We start from the raw sequence: 21,590 nt of genomic DNA on the forward strand, positions 1-21,590 counted from the left end.
GCGCTTTGGTCTGGTGAGTCCAAATTTGAGATCTTTGGTTCCAACCGCCGTGTCTTTGTGAGACGCAGAAAAGGTGAACGGATGGATTCCACATGCCTGGTTCCCACTGTGAAGCATGGAGGAGGAGGTGTGATGGTGTGGGGGTGTTTTGCTGGTGACACTGTTGGGGATTTATTCAAAATTGAAGGCACACTGAACCAGCATGGCTACCACAGCATCTTGCAGCGACATGCCATCCCATCCGGTTTGCGTTTAGTTGGACGATCATTTATTTTTCAACAGGACAATGACCCCAAACACACCTCCAGGCTGTGTAAGGGCTATTTGACCAAGAAGGAGAGTGATGGAGTGCTGCGGCAGATGACCTGGCCTCCACAGTCACCGGACCTGAACCCAATCGAGATGGTTTGGGGTGAGCTGGACCGCAGAGTGAAGGCAAAGGGGCCAACAAGTGCTAAAAACCTCTGGGAACTCCTTCAAGACTGTTGGAAAACCATTTCAGGTGACTACCTCTTGAAGCTCATGGAGAGAATGCCAAGAGTGTGCAAAGCAGTAATCAGAGCAAAGGGTGGCTATTTTGAAGAAACTAGAATATAAAACATGTTTTCAGTTATTTCACCTTTTTTTGTTAAGTACATAACTCCACATGTGTTCATTCATAGTTTTGATGCCTTCAGTGAGAATCTACAATGTAAATAGTCATGAAAATAAAGAAAACGCATTGAATGAGAAGGTGTGTCCAAACTTTTGGCCTGTACTGTACTTACATAGGCTTACACTTTTTGCTTCTCTGTTGAGGTACCTGCCACTTCAAGTGACTTTCCAAAAGAGTTAAAACCGTAAAGACAGAACAGGCATTGAGAAAAGAGTGGGAGTGAGAGGGAGAAATTGAGAGGGAGAGAGAAAGACCAGGTCTGACACAAAATGGCATTTAGCATTTATCCTGACTACAGCTTTATGCTAAACTGCTTCAGTTCATCATGTTATATTACCGTATTGTATTGCTCTATATGTGTGTGTGTGTGTGTGTGTGTGTGTGCGTGTGTGTGTGTGTGTGTGTGTGTGTGTGTGTGCATGTGTGTGTGTTAGCTTATTTCAGTATTTCAGGGCTGTAAATAACCTGTCAGTTAGACAGACAGCCTTAGACAGAGTTGCATTTCCTAATAAATCTCGAGGCAACCTGCAGAGGAGGATGAACACTTTCCTAACTTTTTCTTTCAGGACTTAATAATAATTAACACAGCCCAGAGGATACAGATGCCAGCCCATCACCACAACTTCACCATACCCTCCTCCTGCTGCATTTATAATACTGCTCTGTGGTCAAACATCTCCCTAGGTGTGACAGTGTTTGACTGAGCGAATGAGAAGCAGGAGATGAGCGAGAGAGACGACGATGTTTACTTGACATTCCCTGGACAAATACATGCTTTCAAAATGCTATGTTAACATAATTTAATAATTCATGACCAGCTTGGTTATTTCTAGGTGTAGCTTTACCTAACAAGGACTCGCTCTGGCCACGAGAACACGGTCCTCGGGTCAAACGAGGCAATCAGAACTTTGGCAAAAAGAAATGTGCCTCTCTCATTCTTTTCCTCCCCTTTTTCTCTTCTGTACTTACCCTCTCATGACAAGTGTTTTCAATAAGGCAGTCTTAAGACAGCCTCTCTACCATGCAGAGGAACACAAAAGAACACACACACACACGCACACACACACACACTCAGAGGCACACACACACACATTCGTAGTCTTTAGCCCTGTGCAGAGTGTTAACAGGCTTTCTGCCAGTGAAGCAGAAAGACTAAGAGTTTAATAAGACAGAATCATCAGATATCCGTGACAGGCAACATGCACACACAGATCCACTATATGGCTTTCAATCTAACGAACTCATACAAGACTGTGTGTACGTATGTGCATATGTAATAAAGTGTGTGTCTGTATGCGTTTCTGTGTGTAGCTGTGTGTACGTATGCGAGTTTGTGTGTGGCCTGTGAACCGTCACAGCGACACAGGTCTGTCTGGGAGGATAAGAGTGAGACGTCTTATCAGCCACAAGCCAGACAGACACACATTCTCAGTCACACACTCACACACTCACACAGTGGGATAATATGCCACCTCATATCAGCTATACAGCTAGGTCTGTCACTGTGTGTTTGTGTGTGTGTGTGTGTGTGTGCGTGTTGGGGGTGTATAGGAAGAGAGACGACAGCAAGGAGCAAAGAGGGAAGGGAGCAGAGGCATGGAGGACGAGGAGGGAAAGTTGAAAGATAAAGAAAGAAACTGGAAACTGGAATAGTATGAGATGAGGAATGACAGAGAACAGAGAAGGGGCAAAGGAGAGAGTAGCCTACTGTTATGACAACATTTCCCTCTGGAGGTAAGAAGTGATGAAGAAAGGTCGTGATGAATGATCAGACAAGAGGTATATTAGCCAGTAGCAGTTAGACTGACTGTCCAGAAACCACAAAGTCCTACTATCTCCACTTTTGTGTTTCCTGATATCACAGCCAGACAACACTGAGATTTCCATGTTTTAGTTCAGTCTGATATGAAGCCTACAGGCTCAGCCTGTCAAACATCTGAGTGCTCATGAATCCCCAACTTTTCCCTTTCGCCCTCTCACTGTTATTAACATAGTGCAGCAATGGCTCTGAACAAATGAGCGAGGACCAATTAAATTGCACTCGAGTTAAGACCTCAGCCAACCAAGGCCAATGGTGCATTAAGCTGTTCCTGGGATTGTCGTTCTTCCAACTTTGGTGTGTTTGTGAGCTCTAAGTTGTAATATGATAACTATGGAGATATATTTGTGTGTTTTTGTTGCAGTCGTATAAAACTGTTTTGAGAGCATATTTCTTGAACTGCAATCAAAAATCAAGTTTGTAAGTAAAAACGTATGATCATTTTGCTTATAAATCAGTACTCTCTGCTTGCGAGTTAAAAAGTTTTGCTTACAAGTTCAACTACACTTAATGGGCGGCGCCTACGACGGTACTGACCGTTACGCCGTCGAATAGTTCTGCTCTGGCAAAACAAAAGCAATCTACATGCACCAGTTCAAATAAAACATTCTTGCTATTATTAGTTATATATAAACATACCTGCTCATTGACTTTCGCCACAGCTCCCGCACTAAATTCCCTGTGAACTACAGAACTCCCATGTTGCTTTGCAAGCTGTCATTGCGAGACTGGCCAATAGAGACGTGTCCTACAGCTTTCAGTTTAGGCTCTGCCCACCAGGTTCAACTTTTTACTCGCAAAACTTTTTGACTTGCAAACTAAAACGTTTTGAGCTTACATAGCCTGCCTACACTCTAAAAAATAACACAATGGTTCAACTTTAAAACATTAAGGTAATAATTTGCATGCATCTTTTTTAAGTAATTCTAACTCTGAGTCAATCCTACGAGTTTTCATAGTCTGACAAACTCAATTAGTTTAGTACAACCAACATAAGTTGCGTTGACCTCGAAAAACATAAAGTTAAACCAACTAAATATTTATCCAAAAGTTGATATTAAGTGGTCAAGCTATTTTATTTAAGATAATCTAACTTATTTATTTTAATTCTATCCTACTCAAATAATAACTTCTTAAAATAAGTTGTCAATTAACTAAAAACTAAAAAAAGTTAATGATACAAACCTAATCTTTTAATACTGAAAAACTTATTTATTTTAGATGTTTTCCACTTACTAATAATTTTTGTACATGTAAGTTGGATAAAAATGAATATCTTTATTTATGTACATGATGGCTGGCAATACACTGAAGAGAAGTTTTATAGGGTGGGCAGCACTACCTTTCAATCCTGCATGTACTATAACGGAGTGGTTAGCATTGTCTCCTCACAACAAGAGGGTTCCTGGTTCGAACCCAGTGTGGAGCCCTTCTGTGCGGAGTTTGCAAGTTCTCCCCGTGTCAGCGTGGGTTTTCTCCGGGTACTCCGGTGTCCTCCCACAATCCAAAGACATGCAGGTTAACTGATGACTCTGAATTGCCCGTAGGTGTGAATGTGTGTGAATGGTTGTCTTTCTCTATGTGTCAGCCCTGTGATAGTCTGGTGACCTGTCCAGGGTGTACCCTGCCACTTGCCCAGCTCCCCCTGACCCCCAACAGGATAAGTGGTTATGGAAATGAATAAATGAACATAGAAAATGACAAGATATTTTTCAAAAAGTATCAAATCTCAAAAGGTTAGAAAGGTTCGATAAATTTACATGTATCACTTTGAAGGAAAAGATCCTATGAATAGATAGGTCTGCCCATCACTAATCTGAAATGATAGTAGGAATTAGAAAGATCCTCATGTTAACTTCAAGGGTTCATGTCATCTGACAACTCAAGACAATTGCAGAGTGAGTTACTAAAGGGTTTAAAATACTGCGCATTGAAATTATAACAAAAAATATGGTTGCTGACATAGGCCTACTTCAGTACCTCAACGAGTTATGTTTGCTGACCGCATTTTGTGACTGTGCACACTGGTAACAACATGCAACATATGACCATCAGCAACTGTACTGCAATATTTTGATTGATCCTCACTGTAGATCACCGCTACAGTTATGTACTGGTGCTTGGAATCAAGCTGGGTACCTCAGAGATGAATTTTGTGCTAACCGCAAAGAGATTCTGTGGTTGGTGTTTGGTGGCACATTACGGAAGCAGATCAACCAAAAAGGAAAAATAAAGAATAAAGTGAAGGTACAATTAAAATTGACAAAAAGCAGTGAATGACTAGATTTATTACTTGTTGATGGAAGCTAATGACTATGAAGCTGTGCACTGACATTGAGGAATATTGTCAGAGTAATTGACAGACAGACTGAATGGTGATTAAGAAAGTGAGTGAGTCATTCACTGAATGGCTCAACTGAATAGCTTATTGAGTAAGTAACTGACTACCTGATTATGTAAAGGACTGACTCAGTGGCTGACTAAGCAAAAGAGAGAAGGACATCTCAGAAGAAGCAAGTGCCTACACCTCCAATTGAACAGCATTGAGAACTCACTGTCCATAACAACAAGGAAATGCCCTGCACTCCTCTCAGATTTAATAGGGTTGGCCCAGAAAGTAGCCTCAGAAATGTCAAGAACATGGCAAGAGTTAGGAGAAAGGGACAGGGGGAGCGGAGAAGTAAGCAAAAAGAACAAGGGAAAGACCCAATGGAGGAGAAAGTTGGAAACAAGGTAAAAGAAAGAGAGAAACAATTTCATGACATGGCATAGTTATTGAAATGTCAAAGGGGTGCACAGAGAAGGGTGGCTGATGGGAAAAAAATGCAGAGGAGGTGACACGGGAGGGGAAAGGGGTGGACAGCCAGAGATGGAAATCCTTTTGCCACTCAGAAAATTTGTTATAGAAGTGTTGGAAAGGGGAGGGAAAAAGGAGGAGGAGAGGGAGGAATAACAGAGGAGGAAAATGACTTGGGAACACAGGCCATCAGTCATTGGGAAAGCAGGCCTGACACTACTGCATCAATAATTCAGATGACTACGGCTAATGAGCGAGATCCAAACAAATCACCCCTGAATTCACTGGGAGAACATTGAAACATTTCACTGCGCAAAATATGGCACCATTATAGCTGCAGTTTGGGCTGTATTGGCAACACACAAGGGAAAGGGGGTTGGATACAAAATTCATCTCTCTTGAACCCTTAAATCATTCACTTTTATTTTCATGAGGAAAAAGGGACGGTGGGAATCAACTAAGACTGCGCATTAGTATGCATGCACGCACAAAAGGGAAAGACCCATTTGGCAAAAGACAAAAACATAACAAGACATTTTTAAAAAGACTGTGATAAAGTAGGTAGCAAAGAAAAACCTGGAAAAGAAGCAATGAAAGGAGAATTTGTTGTCTTTGTGAGAGCACTGACAGTGGAAACGACTGGAGTGCAGGAGACAGAAAGACAAACCCAGATAGTGCTATTTGGTAGCACTAAGCCTAGATCAAACCCAGTATGGTGTCTGGCATTGGACAGATGACTGTAACTAACACGCACTAAGACACACACACACAGGCACACACAGTAAACAACTTCCTTCCTCCTAACTCCACACACTGACAAAAGCACCTACACAGCATGGCACAATATTAAAACTACAATCCACGTTTCCCACACAGCACGATAACAGGAACTCATTTATACAGCAGGGTTGTTTTTAGCATCACACTAAAGTAGATTGTTTGGTGATCATGCAGTTAGTAAAAAGAACTGTTTTAGCAATAACCGTCACACTATGTTAGCTCCAGTCTGAGAGGATCAGTCTAAATACAATCATGACACAACTCTAAGCTTGTATGAGCTATTTGTGAATGTTACAACTCAAATGTTAGCCATAGTGTTACCTTAGTCACTCCTGATGAAAATTCATCCTATAAGCAGTACCCTTATGATGTCAGTGAGCATTTGTACAAATAGGCCTCCCCGGGAACAAGAGAACAGAGACTAATTTGTGATGTCAACACCTAAAGCTAGATTTGGTGGTGTACAGTCGAAAGCATTTTACTGCTAACACCAGCTCCAAAGTCTGTTGAATGCCGGGAGTGACTGAAATAACTCTTAACAAAATCACAAACATTAAAGGGACTACTGAAAGTGACCATGTGAGTGCAAAGTACTACGTTCAATTCCTGCCAGGGACCTTTGTTGCATGGCATGCCCCCTTGCTCTTGTCCTACACTTCCAGGCAAATTATGACAAGGTAAACAGTACGAGTGTAACAATCCATCGATCTGGATCAATATATCGATTAAATGATCAATGATCCAGTATCATCAATGCAAAGTGAACAAATCGAACCTTATCGTCATCTCTGGGATAGGCTTTTATTTTGAAAGTCTGTGTCACTGTCAAACAGCAACAGGCAGATGGCAAGCAGCCAAGAGAAAGACGATGACGGTAACGTTATTTACTCTGGAATAAATCAGCAGAGTAGAGTGTGGCTACCCGATCCGAGCCCGACGAGTCCCGACGGGTCCCAACGGGTCCCGACGGGTCAGGCCAGGTTCGGTCAAAAATGTATAAATTGTATTCGGGCTCGGGTCGGATTCGGTCAGCTTTCAGTGAAAATGTAGTGTAAAAATAAATAAAATCCTATTGTCTGTCCTGTTTAATTCTTGGGGACTGTTATTTACGTGACAACACCTGAACACAACACACTAGGGATGCACCGAATATTCGGTAACCAAATATATTTGGCCGAATATTGCAAAAAAACACACATTCGGTATTCGGTGGAATAAGTTAAAAGCAAGGCCGAATAATAGCGGTGTGTTTTGATAACGCAATCAAACAGCGTGCCGTGACGCACGGAGTAAAATGTTGGCAATGTGGCGATCCGTCCCTCACTGCACTCGCATTTGCGACTAAAAATAGTTTTGAGCGAGCAAAATAGGCTTAAATCATTCAGCACACTGTGCAAGCAGGCTACAGATTTCAACCAGCAGCAGAAACGAAAGGCGAATCCCATCGGTTGTGGGTTGAACAGGGGGGTCACAGACACAGACAGGAATGTATTCCTGTCAAATACGGCGGCCATCGGCTTACCGGCGACGGAGAAGTCAGCTCCAATAATATCCTCTTCTTGGCGTGTGGACTGCCCAGAAGTACCTGAACAGCCGAGCCAGCCTAACACAGGTATGTGATGTGTCAGAGGAGAAACGAGCCGTTCACATTACTCTTTCTGGCAGTAACGGCCCACAAACCTCACCGCACTTTAGGGACTGTTCATTACTTATGAAGGGACTGTCAGGGGAGGAGGGTGGCTGGTTGATTCTTATTTTATTTATGTATTTTATTTTGATCCCCCCTATGTTCATCACTCATTGATGCTGTTTTTGAAGTATGAATAAGTCAATAAGTAATTTATTCCATTGAAATATCATTGATGTCGCCTATAATAGAAAAGTGATTTATCTTTTTATAAATGACAAAAGGCACATCTGCCTCATTTTCGCTGTGGTATCGTGATACTACTCAGAACCATGATATTTTCATTGGTATCGTACAGTGGGATCCAATTGTGGTACTGTGACAACACTAATCTGGAGGGGGTTCATCTGCAAAAACAAATGAAAAACTAAACAACGATATTCGGTACTCGGTATTCGGCCAAGCGTTTAATATTATTCGGCTTTGGCTTCGGCCACAAATTTTCATTTCAGTGCATCCCTACAACACACACACATTGGCTGTTTCTACTGTTCATCTCTGAAGCTCCAGAGACGATTCTGAGCACTCTTGCAGTCAGAGGACTGTGTATGTAGCTGCGTGTGTGACTGGGTCAGCTGTCTGCGGCAGCGCCAGTAGTTCTGTAGCAGTTCGGTCAGTTTGTGGTCCTCTTGACGGGCCAGAGCACAGAACTGGGCTGCGCACACTTCAACACCCTCTAGCCAAGCTCACAAACCTCCGCCGGGCTCCCACACACTCAGCTGCTCGAGTGAGAACGGCTATTATATTTTTAACTGCTGATGATACTGTGTAATGTGTGTGTTTGTTTAAACAATCTACTAACAGAATAGCACAAATCAATGCCTTTTTACAGTCATTTAAAGTTTAAAGTCAAGGTGTAACCAGGTTAAATAGCCTGTAACCATAACAACTGTGTGACACAAACTCAGTGCTTTAGTAATTAGCCTAAATAATGTCGGGCTCGGTTCGGTTTCGGACATAACAAAACAGAATGACTGTCGGGTTCAGACGGGTTCGGGTACTTTTCTCTTGGGCTCGGTCGGGTTCGGACAGAAATATACGGCCCGTGCCGCACTCTACAGCAGCGTGGAAATATTTTGGATTTCAGAGAAAATACAGGTCAACAGAGAGAGCACATGACGAATATAAACAATGTTGCTATTAGATAGGACATGATGTAACTGCCTGGATGGACATCTCACTCTGCTAACTTCTCACTACAGCAACATTAGCTTCTCTGTTTCAGCAATGTTCAGGTGATAAAACGTGCATGCAGGCTGAAATTCAACCAAGCTTTTCTGTCTGGAGATGCAGTTACTTAAACCAGCTGTGAGTAAGAAAAATAAAAACGTTACATGTAGTTAGTTAAGCTATAAGTAGAGGGGGGGGAAAAAAGTCTGCTAGCCACTAGGCTAATTCACGCAAAGTAAACATGCTTAAGCCAATAATGAGTGATTTGCAAAAATCAACTGTTTTGTCCATGAACCCTGACAGTTGTTACTGAGCTGAATGTGATACTTTTGTTAAATGATCTTGTTGTTAATCTGTGTTTTATTGCTGTTGGGAGAAGTTTTCCTTCAGGGCTTTAAGCCAGATAGCCCATGATCTGTTTTTACATGTTAGTGGAGTCAATTTAAAGTAAACTTTACTGCACTTATTATGTACATGTTGTTTTTATCTTCTACTGCCAAAAGTAAAAAGAAAAGGTGTGGCAGTGTCTTCTGTAACAGATCAAAGTTATAGCAGACCCCTGAATCCTATTGGATCAAAATCGTATCGTGGCAGACTTTGTAATATCAGAAAATATTGCCTCGTTGTCCAAAGAATCAATAATACTGTATCATGATGCAACTGGTAATTAACACCCCTAGTAAACAGAACTAACTAGCTTATACATACACAATATTATATACACTGCACATTGGTTTTAATGGTACCACATTTGGTAAAGTCATGAGAGTCATTTGCAACAACGGAGCTACATCATACTCAGAATGCAGGGTGTAAATATGCAAACCGCACACCACTGGCACCACCCACCTGAGCATGGATAACATTTCATTTTTATCTAAATACCAGTTTTGTCGCACAGCAAGCCACCGTTTTAACTGATCAAAATACAATGTTTGTTTACAATAATTTCTAGGTAGAAAACCCCTGTGTCATGTACATAAAATGAAACACTGCTGAGTAGACGCTGCCTCAATTAAGTTTTAAATTATTTTTTTCCCCCCTAATAATAATCCCACCTAAAAACATCAAAGACCTAAGCAAAGTAACACAGTAAAATAAGCACAGCAGAAATGTCAGGTAAGTCGGACCACTGTGTTTAACTGTATATGTTTAAACGTTACAGTTGCGGTTGAAAATGATAATAAACATAGACAAGTCTGATGGTTTCACATAACTCTGCAATTCAAAACAATTGCCAGTTGTATACTCCAAAGTGTTAGTGTGACGTTAGAGTGATTTGGTTTATTGACCAATACTTGTTGAGGACAGCAGCACTCGAAACTCCCAACTTTGTCCCATAGTCAGATATTTTCAGTTTCCCCTACATCAACAAATTTGTTAACTTCATAGGTTTTGGGAAATTGTAATTAAGAGTGCTGTATTTATTTATTTCCTTTTTTTCTCCTTTGGAAACAGATTCATTTAATACAACAAATATATTTCAATATTTCAAAGACTTTTGCATTACTGGCAAAAATCAGTGGGGAAAACCATTTTCTTCCCACACAACACATACCTTTACCTTTAAATCCATGAGCAACGACCACGTAAACCGTAAGCTGCGGTTTATTTTCCGATGAGCAGGTAAAAAAAAAAAAAAAAGTCAATAGAGCTTACACAGTGTTTAGCTTCATAAGCCCCAGTCTAAACTCAGCAAGTGGCTTGGGTTATGCCCTGAAGGGCCTACCCGGCAGTTTATTGCGCTGCTGTGTGCAGAGGTAGCAGGCTCTTATTATTCCTATCCACTTATTAGACTGGTCCCTGGGTGTGGTAGCAAGCCCACTACTTTAAAATCTCTATCTCTCTGTAGATATATAACTCTCTAGATATATAATTCTCCTTGCCTCAGACCTGCTGCCCTGGACTTTTTTCCCTTTCCTTACCTCCCCTGACTCCATAGGCCTAGGTATAGGAAGTGCTTACATTGGTTCTTTCTTTGTGCTGTAGTCAGCCTAAAGACAGAAACACGACACGAGCTAGATATAATATCTAGCAGAGCTGGGGTGATGAACGAGGGAGTATTGAAGGGATATAAATATTCTTTCTCTCTCCATGACTATTTCTTCCACTCCCTGAGGGGCATATAGGAGGATTTAAAAAAGCAGGGGTCCACCACTGCTGCCCTATCTTAGTTTTTTCTTCTTTTTTTTAATTTCTTTCATCAATTTCTTCCCCATGTCTGTCACAGTCTTTTTCAACTCAACTTTTCCCAATCTATCCCCCCACCTGTTACTCTATCCTGTTTAGGAAAATAAGGTTAATATAAGTGTCCTGTGTGTTCTTAAACATTAAACTTTCTAGCACATATGGAAAAGTTTTAAAAACCTGCCACTATTAGTGCTCTGGGGTCTGGTTCTGACAGTAATACCATTTTCTTTCGACATGATACACCACATCTTTGCTGCAAAGAGTTGTGCTGTACTGTCCTGATGTGAAATTTCACTGCAAACTTATGCAGCAAGATTACCAAGCTGGCCCACTCTGCCCTCAATGCAGAGCTAAAGTCTGCCTGTGCCCATCCTCGACTGAACCTTGCTGTCAGTCAAATGACTCGCCAAAGATGTGATTTAATGCAGACGAGAAAAAGAGATCCAAGTCAGATTTATGCTGAATGCAAGGGGTTGAGGAGAGTCTAAAATGTAAAGATTTCACCATTGATAGAATCACAGCAACACCAAACAGGTATCGTCGGCAGCCGTCACCTACAGTATTGTAAAAAATTAAGCTTGATGCATTTCCTGGGTAGTATGTGTGGCTGTTGTTTCGAGTTTTCTTTCCTACATTTCTGCTCTTAACAGATAGAAACATCAGTTCCTCTGAACAACCCCCCTCTGACTACACTTTCAAAGTTTTTTTGTTTTTTTTAAAGATATTTTTGGGGGCTTTCTAGCCTTTAATGGATAGGAGAGACAAGCATGAAGGGGGTAGAGAGAGAGGGAGTGACATACAGCAAAGGGCCACAGGCTGGAGTCGAACCCAGGCCGCAACAGCCTTGTACATGGGGCGCCTGCTCTACCACTAAGCCACCGACGCCCCTACACCTTCAAAGTTGCAATGAAGTCCATTCCTTCTTTGTGCTGTTAATGCCAAGATACAAACTCTTTTTTTTTTGTACTGCTCCTTCTTGTAAAAGACTTATAGCGGTACTTTATACCGTTGTAAGATTTCATTACATTTCATTAGTGTTTTAGTCCCATTTGATTTTGGTGTATGACAAAGAAACTGTGAATCAACATTATGGATTTGATTTAAGAAGATTTAATAATATCTATTCTAACCCTTAGTTACTGGAAGGCTTTTACTGTACATGAAGCCCATGCAGGCAATGATAAATTAGCCACCAAGTGCTAAATCCTTGCATGAATTAAGTTTTAGGCTAAATTTTGCTACAAAAGAAGCGTACACAATGGGAGTAGATGAGGCTCCTCTGTTGACAGGTGACACTACAAAAGAAGTCAAGAGAAATAAATGCCAAAAAACAGCAATTTCTCCATTACATTCAAATTGAATCCAAAACCTGGGACCGATATTTTAATATCAAAAGTCTCCTCTACTCTCTCTCTGTCTCTCTATCAGCCCTTCCCTTTCTCACCCTCTCTCTGCACTGCAAAGGCAGACTAAAAATGCATTTAGTGCACCAGTGAAATAAAGACATTATCTAGTCTGCCATGTAGCTGTCACTCTAACCACAATAAATACGTAAGAGAACCAAGGAGCGGAAACAAGATAAGGATAAACAAACAATGCTTTGAATACTGAAGATTAAGATTTAAATGTTGATGTGACAAACACACATTTAGATGTTTGAGGACAGCCTTAATTAACTTAACATTTATCCCTGCCCAGCCTCACAAGTTTCGAGCCAAAGCTTGTGGTGGCCACAGCAAGACGAAGGGCAGTGAGGGAGAGCAGAAGTTGGTGAGATGAATACAAAAAGCTGCTTCACCATTTTGTCCATTTTCAGCTAAATAAGATCTTCCACCGCCTCCTCCACCTCCTCTGCCATGGCCCCAGGCAGGCAACTGGGGAAGAACATTTCTCACATTATAACCCCTCAATATCTCTCCTGTGGCTCATTGAAAGTATGTCTGTCTATGTGTGTGTGTGTGTGTGTGTGTGTGTGTGTGTGTGTGCGCACTAGGGAAGCACGTGTGGCTAGCTCCTGTCTCCTGGTCCGAGTCACACTCGGATCTTTCAGACAGGACGGACCAAAGTTAAATGTTGGTGAATAAAATATTGAAGTCAATGGTTTAAAGATAGTGGCAATGTCAGTGGCAAGAGAAGCAAACTAATAATAGCCGGATACATTTTCAGCTAGGTAAGTGATTGAGAAATGCTCTCTCTGTCGCTCATTAGATAATGCAGAGGTGTCCTTGAGCCGGTCAATGCCTAACAGCAGACTGTGGCTATAATGGGCAGCTCCCTGGTGTAATTTTGTGAATGTGAATCAAGGCACTACTGAAAATAAGCACTGATGTCAGCAGACTGTCCCTAGGTAAAGATTGTTAAAAATAGGAGATATTCATTAATAACTGTAAAATTGAGGGTTTAAACTCCTAATCGCATGCGCAGGAGATGTTATGATTTGGTTTAATTCATGCAAAGACTACTGTAGGCCTTTTCCCTCAAAGCTTTAACAGACATGTATTTAAAGCAGGACGCTGGTCAAATTAATGAGAGACTGGGAACTTCTCCAATGTCGAAACATGTCTAACGATTGCGAAGTAATGGCGCAAATAGACCAAGTTTATCTATTTGTTGTAAATATAATGGCCATTATTTGCATCCGTTTCCCTCAGCTTGTTATGTTTTAGCTTATAAGACTAATAACTACATATATATATACATCTTATACATTCATAAATAAAGTGATTTAAATGACTTGTGGCTTTATATAGTCATTTAAACGGTCTCTATAGCTCACACAATGGTAAGAAAATGAATGTGGCTAAAGTTGTTCTTGTAGTCACCTCACTTGAATGTTAACTTAACAAGAAGTGAGAAATGCGCGCACATTTTTGCACAGCTCCACTCCAATGGTTGTGACACACTCATTATACATACACCTTGCAAGACATCAACATTAGCGACAGAAGAAAAAAAACAGAAGAGAAAAGTGTTTACAGCGAAGTGAAGGGCAAATATGTCAGTCTCAATTATTCATTCAATCTCTCTCTCATTCAAATGCTTTTTCACTGGTTAATCTGTCCATTTATTCATCAGTTTATTCTTCCTCTCAGTCAGCTCTTTCTTCATCCATTTGCGGACATGTTAAATTCTTTATTCATTCATTCAAATATTTGTTCACTTGTCATGAATTTGTCCATGCATTCCATCATTTATTAATTCCGCAGTTTGTCCACTCAATCAATTTTCTATTCATATGCTAAGTCAGCAGCGAGAAAGGTGCAGGTGTGATGGTGCAACAGGAAAATTGCAGCAGCACAGAGACTTGATTGGAAGTCCTTGGTTGTGTAAAACATTCTTAGCAAAGGCTGCCCACTAAACGTCGATGACTTGAGGCCCCAATTTAGACCTCATGTTGACAACTAAAGCATTCCACTTTTTCTTCCATTGAAACAGCGTAAACATGCATTATCATGATAACAGCATGGCAGGCTACAAAAATGTACAAATATATTATTGTCTCAAAATGATGAGAGAGAAGGGTGTTGGAAAAGGAGGGCAGATGAGCATGATGTGTGCCTTGTTTCTTAAGTCTACTCTGGACAGCAAGCAAGTTCAGCTTTACTACACATGAACAAGACCAGACACTGGCACAGCTTCCTGTACTGCCATCTAATGCAATTGCCACATTGGCTAAAGCCACAAACTCAAGCCCTGCTGTGTGCGAGGATGCCAACACAGAGGGCACAAAATAACGCAGGGTCTTCCGGCAGTAAGTTTAACGAGGCTCAATTTTTGCTGCAACACGATGTGACGCCCTCCAGCAAGGTGCTGCGCTGGACAATCAAACTTTGTCACGTGAAAGCTGTGTTTCTACCGTTCTATCTTCCTTGCCATTGCTGTGATAACTTTCCAGAGTTGTATAATCCTGTCTGTGTGTATTACAAACCGCCATGCAATGTTTTAGAGTCTGATATGCCTTTAAATCCATCCATTTGCTACTCCAACTGGACTTCCTGGAGTATTTCATTATCTCACCAGCACCAAAACAACTTGCCCCCGCCAGCGTAGCCCCCTGCATTGCTTTATGGCAGGGCTGTTTTCTGGACTGAATCCCTTATAACAGTGCTGGCAGGAGCCATGTGGGAGAGGTGCCCCACAGTGTGGTAGGACTTTATTACCAAACTATAATGAGGACGCAAACTTTTTATTTTTACTTTTGACTGTGTACAAGTCACAAATGATGCTCATATCAAATGCCAGCAAAGGCACAAAATGTGAGACACAGAAAAAACCTGTGACTTGACATGTGAGCTGTTTAGTGTGAGACAGCTGCTCTGCAGGTGCTTGACTGCGTTGTAATTGGACAAAGGCCATAAGTAATATAGTTTGACAAACTAATTTCAAGGTCTACGTGAGATGGTTGAAAACGATGGAAAAGCTTTTGTCAAACTACTATTTCCAAGGGCAAAAATTAACAGTCAAATTAATAATATCTGTCATAACACTAGGTAATAGAAGTGCATCAGCAATAATGTTTGGTATCTTCAATCAAAAACAATATCAATAGATAACAAAAATATCAACTGATAGTAAAAGGCAGAAAGGACCAGCACATAACTACTAAATAAAGGCAATGTTTCATGTCGCCCTTATTACCATATTAAAGATGTAGTGGCTTTGATTGAAATTACTGTAAAGGGTGCATGAACAGATAAATAAATCTGAGTAATAATCACAAAGAACCCTGTTCAACCATCGTAAGATAATCACTGCACTTCCACTGTCAAAAACAACTTCTATTAAAACAGCCTGAAGCCAATCTATCCCCAATATAATACACGTGTGTGCCATCACTGCTGTATTATTAGCGAGCATATTACTAAGATAACCAACAACATATTTTCGAAGTCACTCCAGTCGATTAAACACAAAGCAGGTGCACTAACACGGGATGTTAGCAGACCGCTGTTTCCGCCCTGTGACAGATGTCAGATCATGCAAACAGGACACAGCCTCACTTCCCCTTCAGGTGAAAGACAACCACACTCACTTTACATAAATAACCACAGGACTGTGTCTTTCACGAATCCAGCAGTAGTTACAGGATGTTAAGGTGCAATACATCAGCATATACCATCTAGCATGCAGCTATCTATTGTGGTTATTGTGGGATTATTGACAGCATCGTCTAACGGCTCTATTAAGCTCCGGAGAGGTAAAAAAGATAGCACTTCCTCCACTTCGGAATTTCAAAATAAAATGCCTAACCATGCGTGTACACTTGTCATATTATGCAGGGAGCTAACAACGCTTTATCACATTGAAAAGTGTCCACCATAAAAACAAGACTATCTGTAGGCAATGTGTCTTTCATTAACAGAATACGAGTGGTTTTTATTGTGCCCCAAAGAGCGGATAACAAACGTCGCCTCGACAACACTTCCTGTCTGTCCTGACTACGCTCACTAGCTTAACGCACAGCAGCAGGTTCAGTTTACACACTCGGTCCTTTAAACAACACAACAATATTCGCTGAATATATCATTTAATTGGTTACAGCGTTACCTCCTTCTTCTTTTGTCCTCCCCCGGGCGGCAGACATAGCAGCAAGAGGAAGAAAACAGACAGGACCGGCAGGTGAATGGAGGATTTAGCCCAAACAGACGCCATGTCGGAAGGATGCTCTGCCTGCGAGACACGTCTCCGACTAGTGATTGGATGCTGAGTCGACCAATCAACGGACAGAGGTTTGAAGTGCGGAAGCTTCTGGGTTTTGTAGTTTTTTTGTAAATCTGAGCGAAATCTATTATACACTGCTTTATATTCACATGTAGAGGTTATACTTGTCATTTCGACTTCCGGGAAGGCATCTACTAGGGAAAAGCCAATATAAGTATAGCCTGGTCCTTACCAATAGGCATTTTAATTGTAATACACTGCATATAGCTATAACATGGCAGCCTGACCTAAAAAGTGTACTGTAACTCTCATATATGCACTAGCTAAGGGATGGATCTATGAAAAAGCCCCTTTGTCACTGATGAATAATTAAACAGATTTTAATGTTTTAATGTAGGCTACAAATAAATGTATAAAGAACAATAAAATTAGGTATCGCCTCCGCAGTTGCAACATGAAAGTTTCTTGTTTTCTGGTTGGACTTTAGAGCAAAATAAATGTTACTGTGTACAGTAGACAGGTTAAAGGCTGCTTTAAAGATGCATTAGTAGTTTGACTAAATCTGTTTATTAAACCTGGTAGGCTTCATGGCTTTCCACATCAGCTGTCAGACAAAAACATTATATGAATATGTTCATCCAAAATCATTATATAAATTTTCAGTACTATTTTAATCTACATGCTGTCATTTTTAAGTTTATTTCTTCCTTTATTTTATTTTTTTAATTGGGAATGTGTTTCACTCTCAGAAAACACTGAGTGAATAAGATGACTGAATGAAAATTTCCCCCTGATTAAGTTACTGGTCTGCAGCTTGGCCTGCTATTTGTCAAAAGTGTGAACAAATGTGATGTCTGAACCAAGGACTGCAGAATTTGTCTCTCTGTTTCTCCCTCTCATATGTTCTGGGAGCGGTGAGATAGTCACACACACTTCATAGAGTTAATTGAGGGGGACAAATGATTTATGTGAAATCATTGGGGGTGACATGTCTCTCTGTCTCACCATGAAATTACACCTCAGCACTTTGTGACTAATGTAATACAGTACATTAGCCTCGCAATAAACATTACTATTACCTGTGTAAAACTTGTCTTTGGTGGAGCAGTGGTGACTTTTTGTGGGTAGAGTGTATGCAGATGCCATACTCCTTTCAATATAATGGAGTCTAATGCAGCGTCACAGGAAACCACAGCTTCATTATCTTGACACACTTTCAGCAAAAGTTACTTCATGGCCTTACATGGGTCAAGGTTCAGCTTTATTGACATTATGAAATACAGGTTTGTACAGTGAAATGTAGCCCCCTCCACACTAAACACAGATTTTCAAATATTCAAATTAGATAAAAACCGTTAAATTGGAAACAAAAAGAACATATATATATATATAAAAGTATATAAAGTATATAAAAGTTACAATACAGAAAGAAATACAAAGGGAAACTAAATCCTATTTAAAAGGAAGATATACAGTTACATGGAAAATCTGTAAAATGCAGTACAATATAAGTGATATTTTACTGGACTACACTTCACTGGACATGCGGTTTCTATCGCTTTAGCCAATTGGTGTAATTCTCTGGCTCTAACCCAAAGGTAAGGCAGAGGAAGTAGCTAATTTAGTTTGCACTGTTTCATTCACTCTCTGTGGTGCTAAACAGCTTTCAGTCTGACTCTCTGATTGTATGCCTACTCAGGAGGTACATCCATTACTGATGAAATTCTCTTAAGTAGCCACACGATTTTACTTTCAGGTTGTGAATCGTGCTGAAAATGAATTGATAGACCTTTTTCATCTTAAATTAGAGAAAAGAATGCAAACAAAAAAAGGTATTTTCTTTGCAGGGGGGAGGGTGTTAATGGCCTGATGCCTAAGTGGCTCGTGCAAGTCTAATAACCTGCTAAAAGAAACCAGTGCTCTAGGATCTTCTGCTGAATGGTAGTGAGAGCAATATTTTTGAAGTGAGACTGAATGGCACATTAATAAGACAAGCACACAAATGAACACAAGAATTGTCAATTACCAAGGGATAAAGTGAATATGTATGAAACAGGGAAGTCTAGTCTCAAACTCTTTCCATTTTTCATTCTCCCCCGACCCCCCCGCCCTTTTCTCTCTCTCTCTCTCTCTCTCTCTCTCAAACACACACACACACACACACACACACACAATGCTGAAATGAAACGCATGTTGGAATATTAAAGCCAATGCACCGTGAAACAATCAGTACGTGTTGCAGTCTTGTTAAACCACAGTTCATTCTCGCTATAGCAGCTCAATCACAGAAACATCCCCGGCCTTATTGGGCTCCGTTGCAGAATTTGTCAAATGATTCCCTTGCAATTTCTCCGCACAAGTTCCTGGACTTCTTAATACACAGGTCACATAAGTTCATAAGTGATACTGCAGATTGCATCTGGTAAATATTTTTTGTTTTTGGTGATGGCTATTCAGGGCGGCACGGTGGTGTGGTGGTTAGCACTCTCACCTCACAGCAAGAGGGTTGCCGGTTCGATCCCGGGTGTGGGAGCCCTTCTGTGCGGAGTTTGCATGTTCTCCCCGTGTCAGCGTGGGTTCTCTCTGGGCACTCCGGCTTCCTCCCACAGTCCAAAGACATGCAGATTGGGGACTAGGTTAACTGATAACTCTAGATTGTCCGTAGGTGTGAATGTGAGCGTGAATGGTTGTTTGTCTCTATGTGTCAGCCCTGCGATAGTCTGGCGACCTGTCCAGGGTGTACCCTGCCTCTCGCCCGATGTCAGCTGGGATAGGCTCCAGCCCCCCCCGCGACCCTCAAGAGGATGAAGCGGTTAGAAGATGAATGAATGAATGAATGAATGATGGCTATTCAGACTATTTTTTCTCTCTCTCTCTCTCTCTCACTCTCTCTCTCTCTGAAGCAGTATTTGGTTTATAAGAAAATAATTAAAAATTCCCATCACTAGCTGAGCGTTTTTAGTTTTGCTCTTTAATTTTCGTTTCAATTATTTTCTTTTAGAAGTACATTTCCCAAAACCCAAGTCGACATACGGAAAGTGCTTGTTTTGCCCAAACCCAAAGATATTGAGTGCAATACAGAGGACGAAGAAAACCAAAAAATATCCACATTAAAGAAGCAATAGGCAGAGAAGTTCAGGCAGTTTTGCTTACTTCAACATTTAATTAATCTTTAAACTTGATTTTAAATTTAAGATGAAATCATGGCTAAATCAACCCAATCATGTACCTATCACGCATAAACTCAAACACTTGATCTAACATTATGAAATCTTAATATCTTAATGTTGTAGTTGTATTGTTGTTGCTGCAAATAACTTGATGTTGTGTTGTCTTGCTATCGATATTGCTGAAGCCGTTGTGTCATGAACATGTTCTCTTTTGTAATTCTGCTTTTTAAATGATAGCCTCCTTTAGCAGAGAAACTACTCTCTGTTTCCTGCCCAGGGACTACAGATGAAAATTAGCTTATTGCTAACTCTGGTGCAGCTAGGTAGCTGTGAACTGTCCCTGTTCAATAAATAAATAAACTGTTTAAGATTAGTTTTATGCAAATCAAGAAATCACATAATAGACTTATCATTTCAGTACGATAACTGCTCTGATCATTTTGCTGTCATGGAGAAATAACAATGGGGAGACATGCTCAAAGATTTCTATTGATTGTCTGATAATCGTTTGATCAAATCATATCTGTTTTAGGTTATACTTTTAGTTTATGATAAAGTGCTGAAGGAGACTTGTGATCATGACAGTATATCGAAACAGAAACACTAATTGTCCTTGCGTCATGAATGAAATACCAGTGAAATAAACAATTCTTAAGTTAACTGTTGAAACCAGTAACTTCCTCAATGACCCCCTCCTCCTTCTTAAATAGCAAGAAAAGCGACTGCCAATGTCGGAGCCCACTGACTATCGTCTGTCGAAGATCCTGTCTTGAAGATTTCAGGAAATCCTGTGTCCCCAATCATCTCTTTCAACAAATATTTGCATTTGAATGTTGATACATTCTTTTTAAAAGCTAATATAAACTTGTCGTCAGACCATAACCAGTGAGTTCCCAGATTTCAGTTTGGCTAATGCGTTCTGCCTCCTCACACGGACTGTTTGTCTGCCTCAAACATGATTGGTCAATACTACTCGGACTACAAATGGAAACCAGAACACTTATGACACCAAAGTTGTCTCCCGTCACCCACAGATTTCGCATACATATGCAGATATACGTTTATAGAGATTAAGGAATCGCTAACTTCCTCATCTCCATTTTCACACGTATCCCCTATGTTATCTCAGATTAGCTATGGTAACCAGTAAACTTCGAAGTTGTCGTCAAACTTTGTGCTGCAGGGAATTTTTTTTTTTAAAGTGACCCTCCCATAGACTTTGCTCTCTCTATAGCTAGCAAAGCAAACAGCTGCACTTTAAACAGAAGAATAAAGCTCTTATCTGATCACAGCCTGGAAGAGTGTTGTAAGAGGGAGAGAGCAGAGGGACGGAGAGAGAGACAGAGAGGCCTGTTAAAGTCGGTTGCTGCTGCTGCACAGCTGCATCGTGATTCTGTAAAGTGGTGGGGCAGGTAAAATAACACACTGCTGGTTGGGATGGATATTTCAGTATAAAGTTATTAAGTAATGAGGAGAGATACACAGAAAAGAAGAGCCACATGTGCCTGTGTGAAAAATATCCTGTGGGAAATGGTGGCTCACATGCTATAAATCCTTTTGCATTTTCTTTCATAAGTGAAATGACATCAGTATAGTGCTTATAGCTATCTTTGCTTCTGATGAACAGTTGTGAGGTCGTAAGTGAGAGGGATTCTGTGCAT

General features: G+C 40.7%; 1 protein-coding gene across 1 annotated transcript in view; it reads right to left on the bottom strand.

The window, feature by feature from the left end:
- tusc3 (tumor suppressor candidate 3) overlaps positions 1 to 16,802 on the bottom strand; it is a 101,980-nt gene extending 85,178 nt beyond the window's left edge. Inside the window, exon 1 of the mRNA XM_033622939.2 lies at positions 16,646 to 16,802. Coding sequence (XP_033478830.1) covers positions 16,646 to 16,750 — 105 coding nt within the window. The 5' untranslated portion in view covers positions 16,751 to 16,802. The remainder of the gene's footprint in view (positions 1 to 16,645) is intronic.
- Positions 16,803 to 21,590: the final 4,788 nt, after the last annotated feature.

Source organism: Epinephelus lanceolatus, chromosome 3 (assembly GCF_041903045.1).
Source record: "Epinephelus lanceolatus isolate andai-2023 chromosome 3, ASM4190304v1, whole genome shotgun sequence".
NCBI lineage: Eukaryota > Metazoa > Chordata > Actinopteri > Perciformes > Serranidae > Epinephelus > Epinephelus lanceolatus.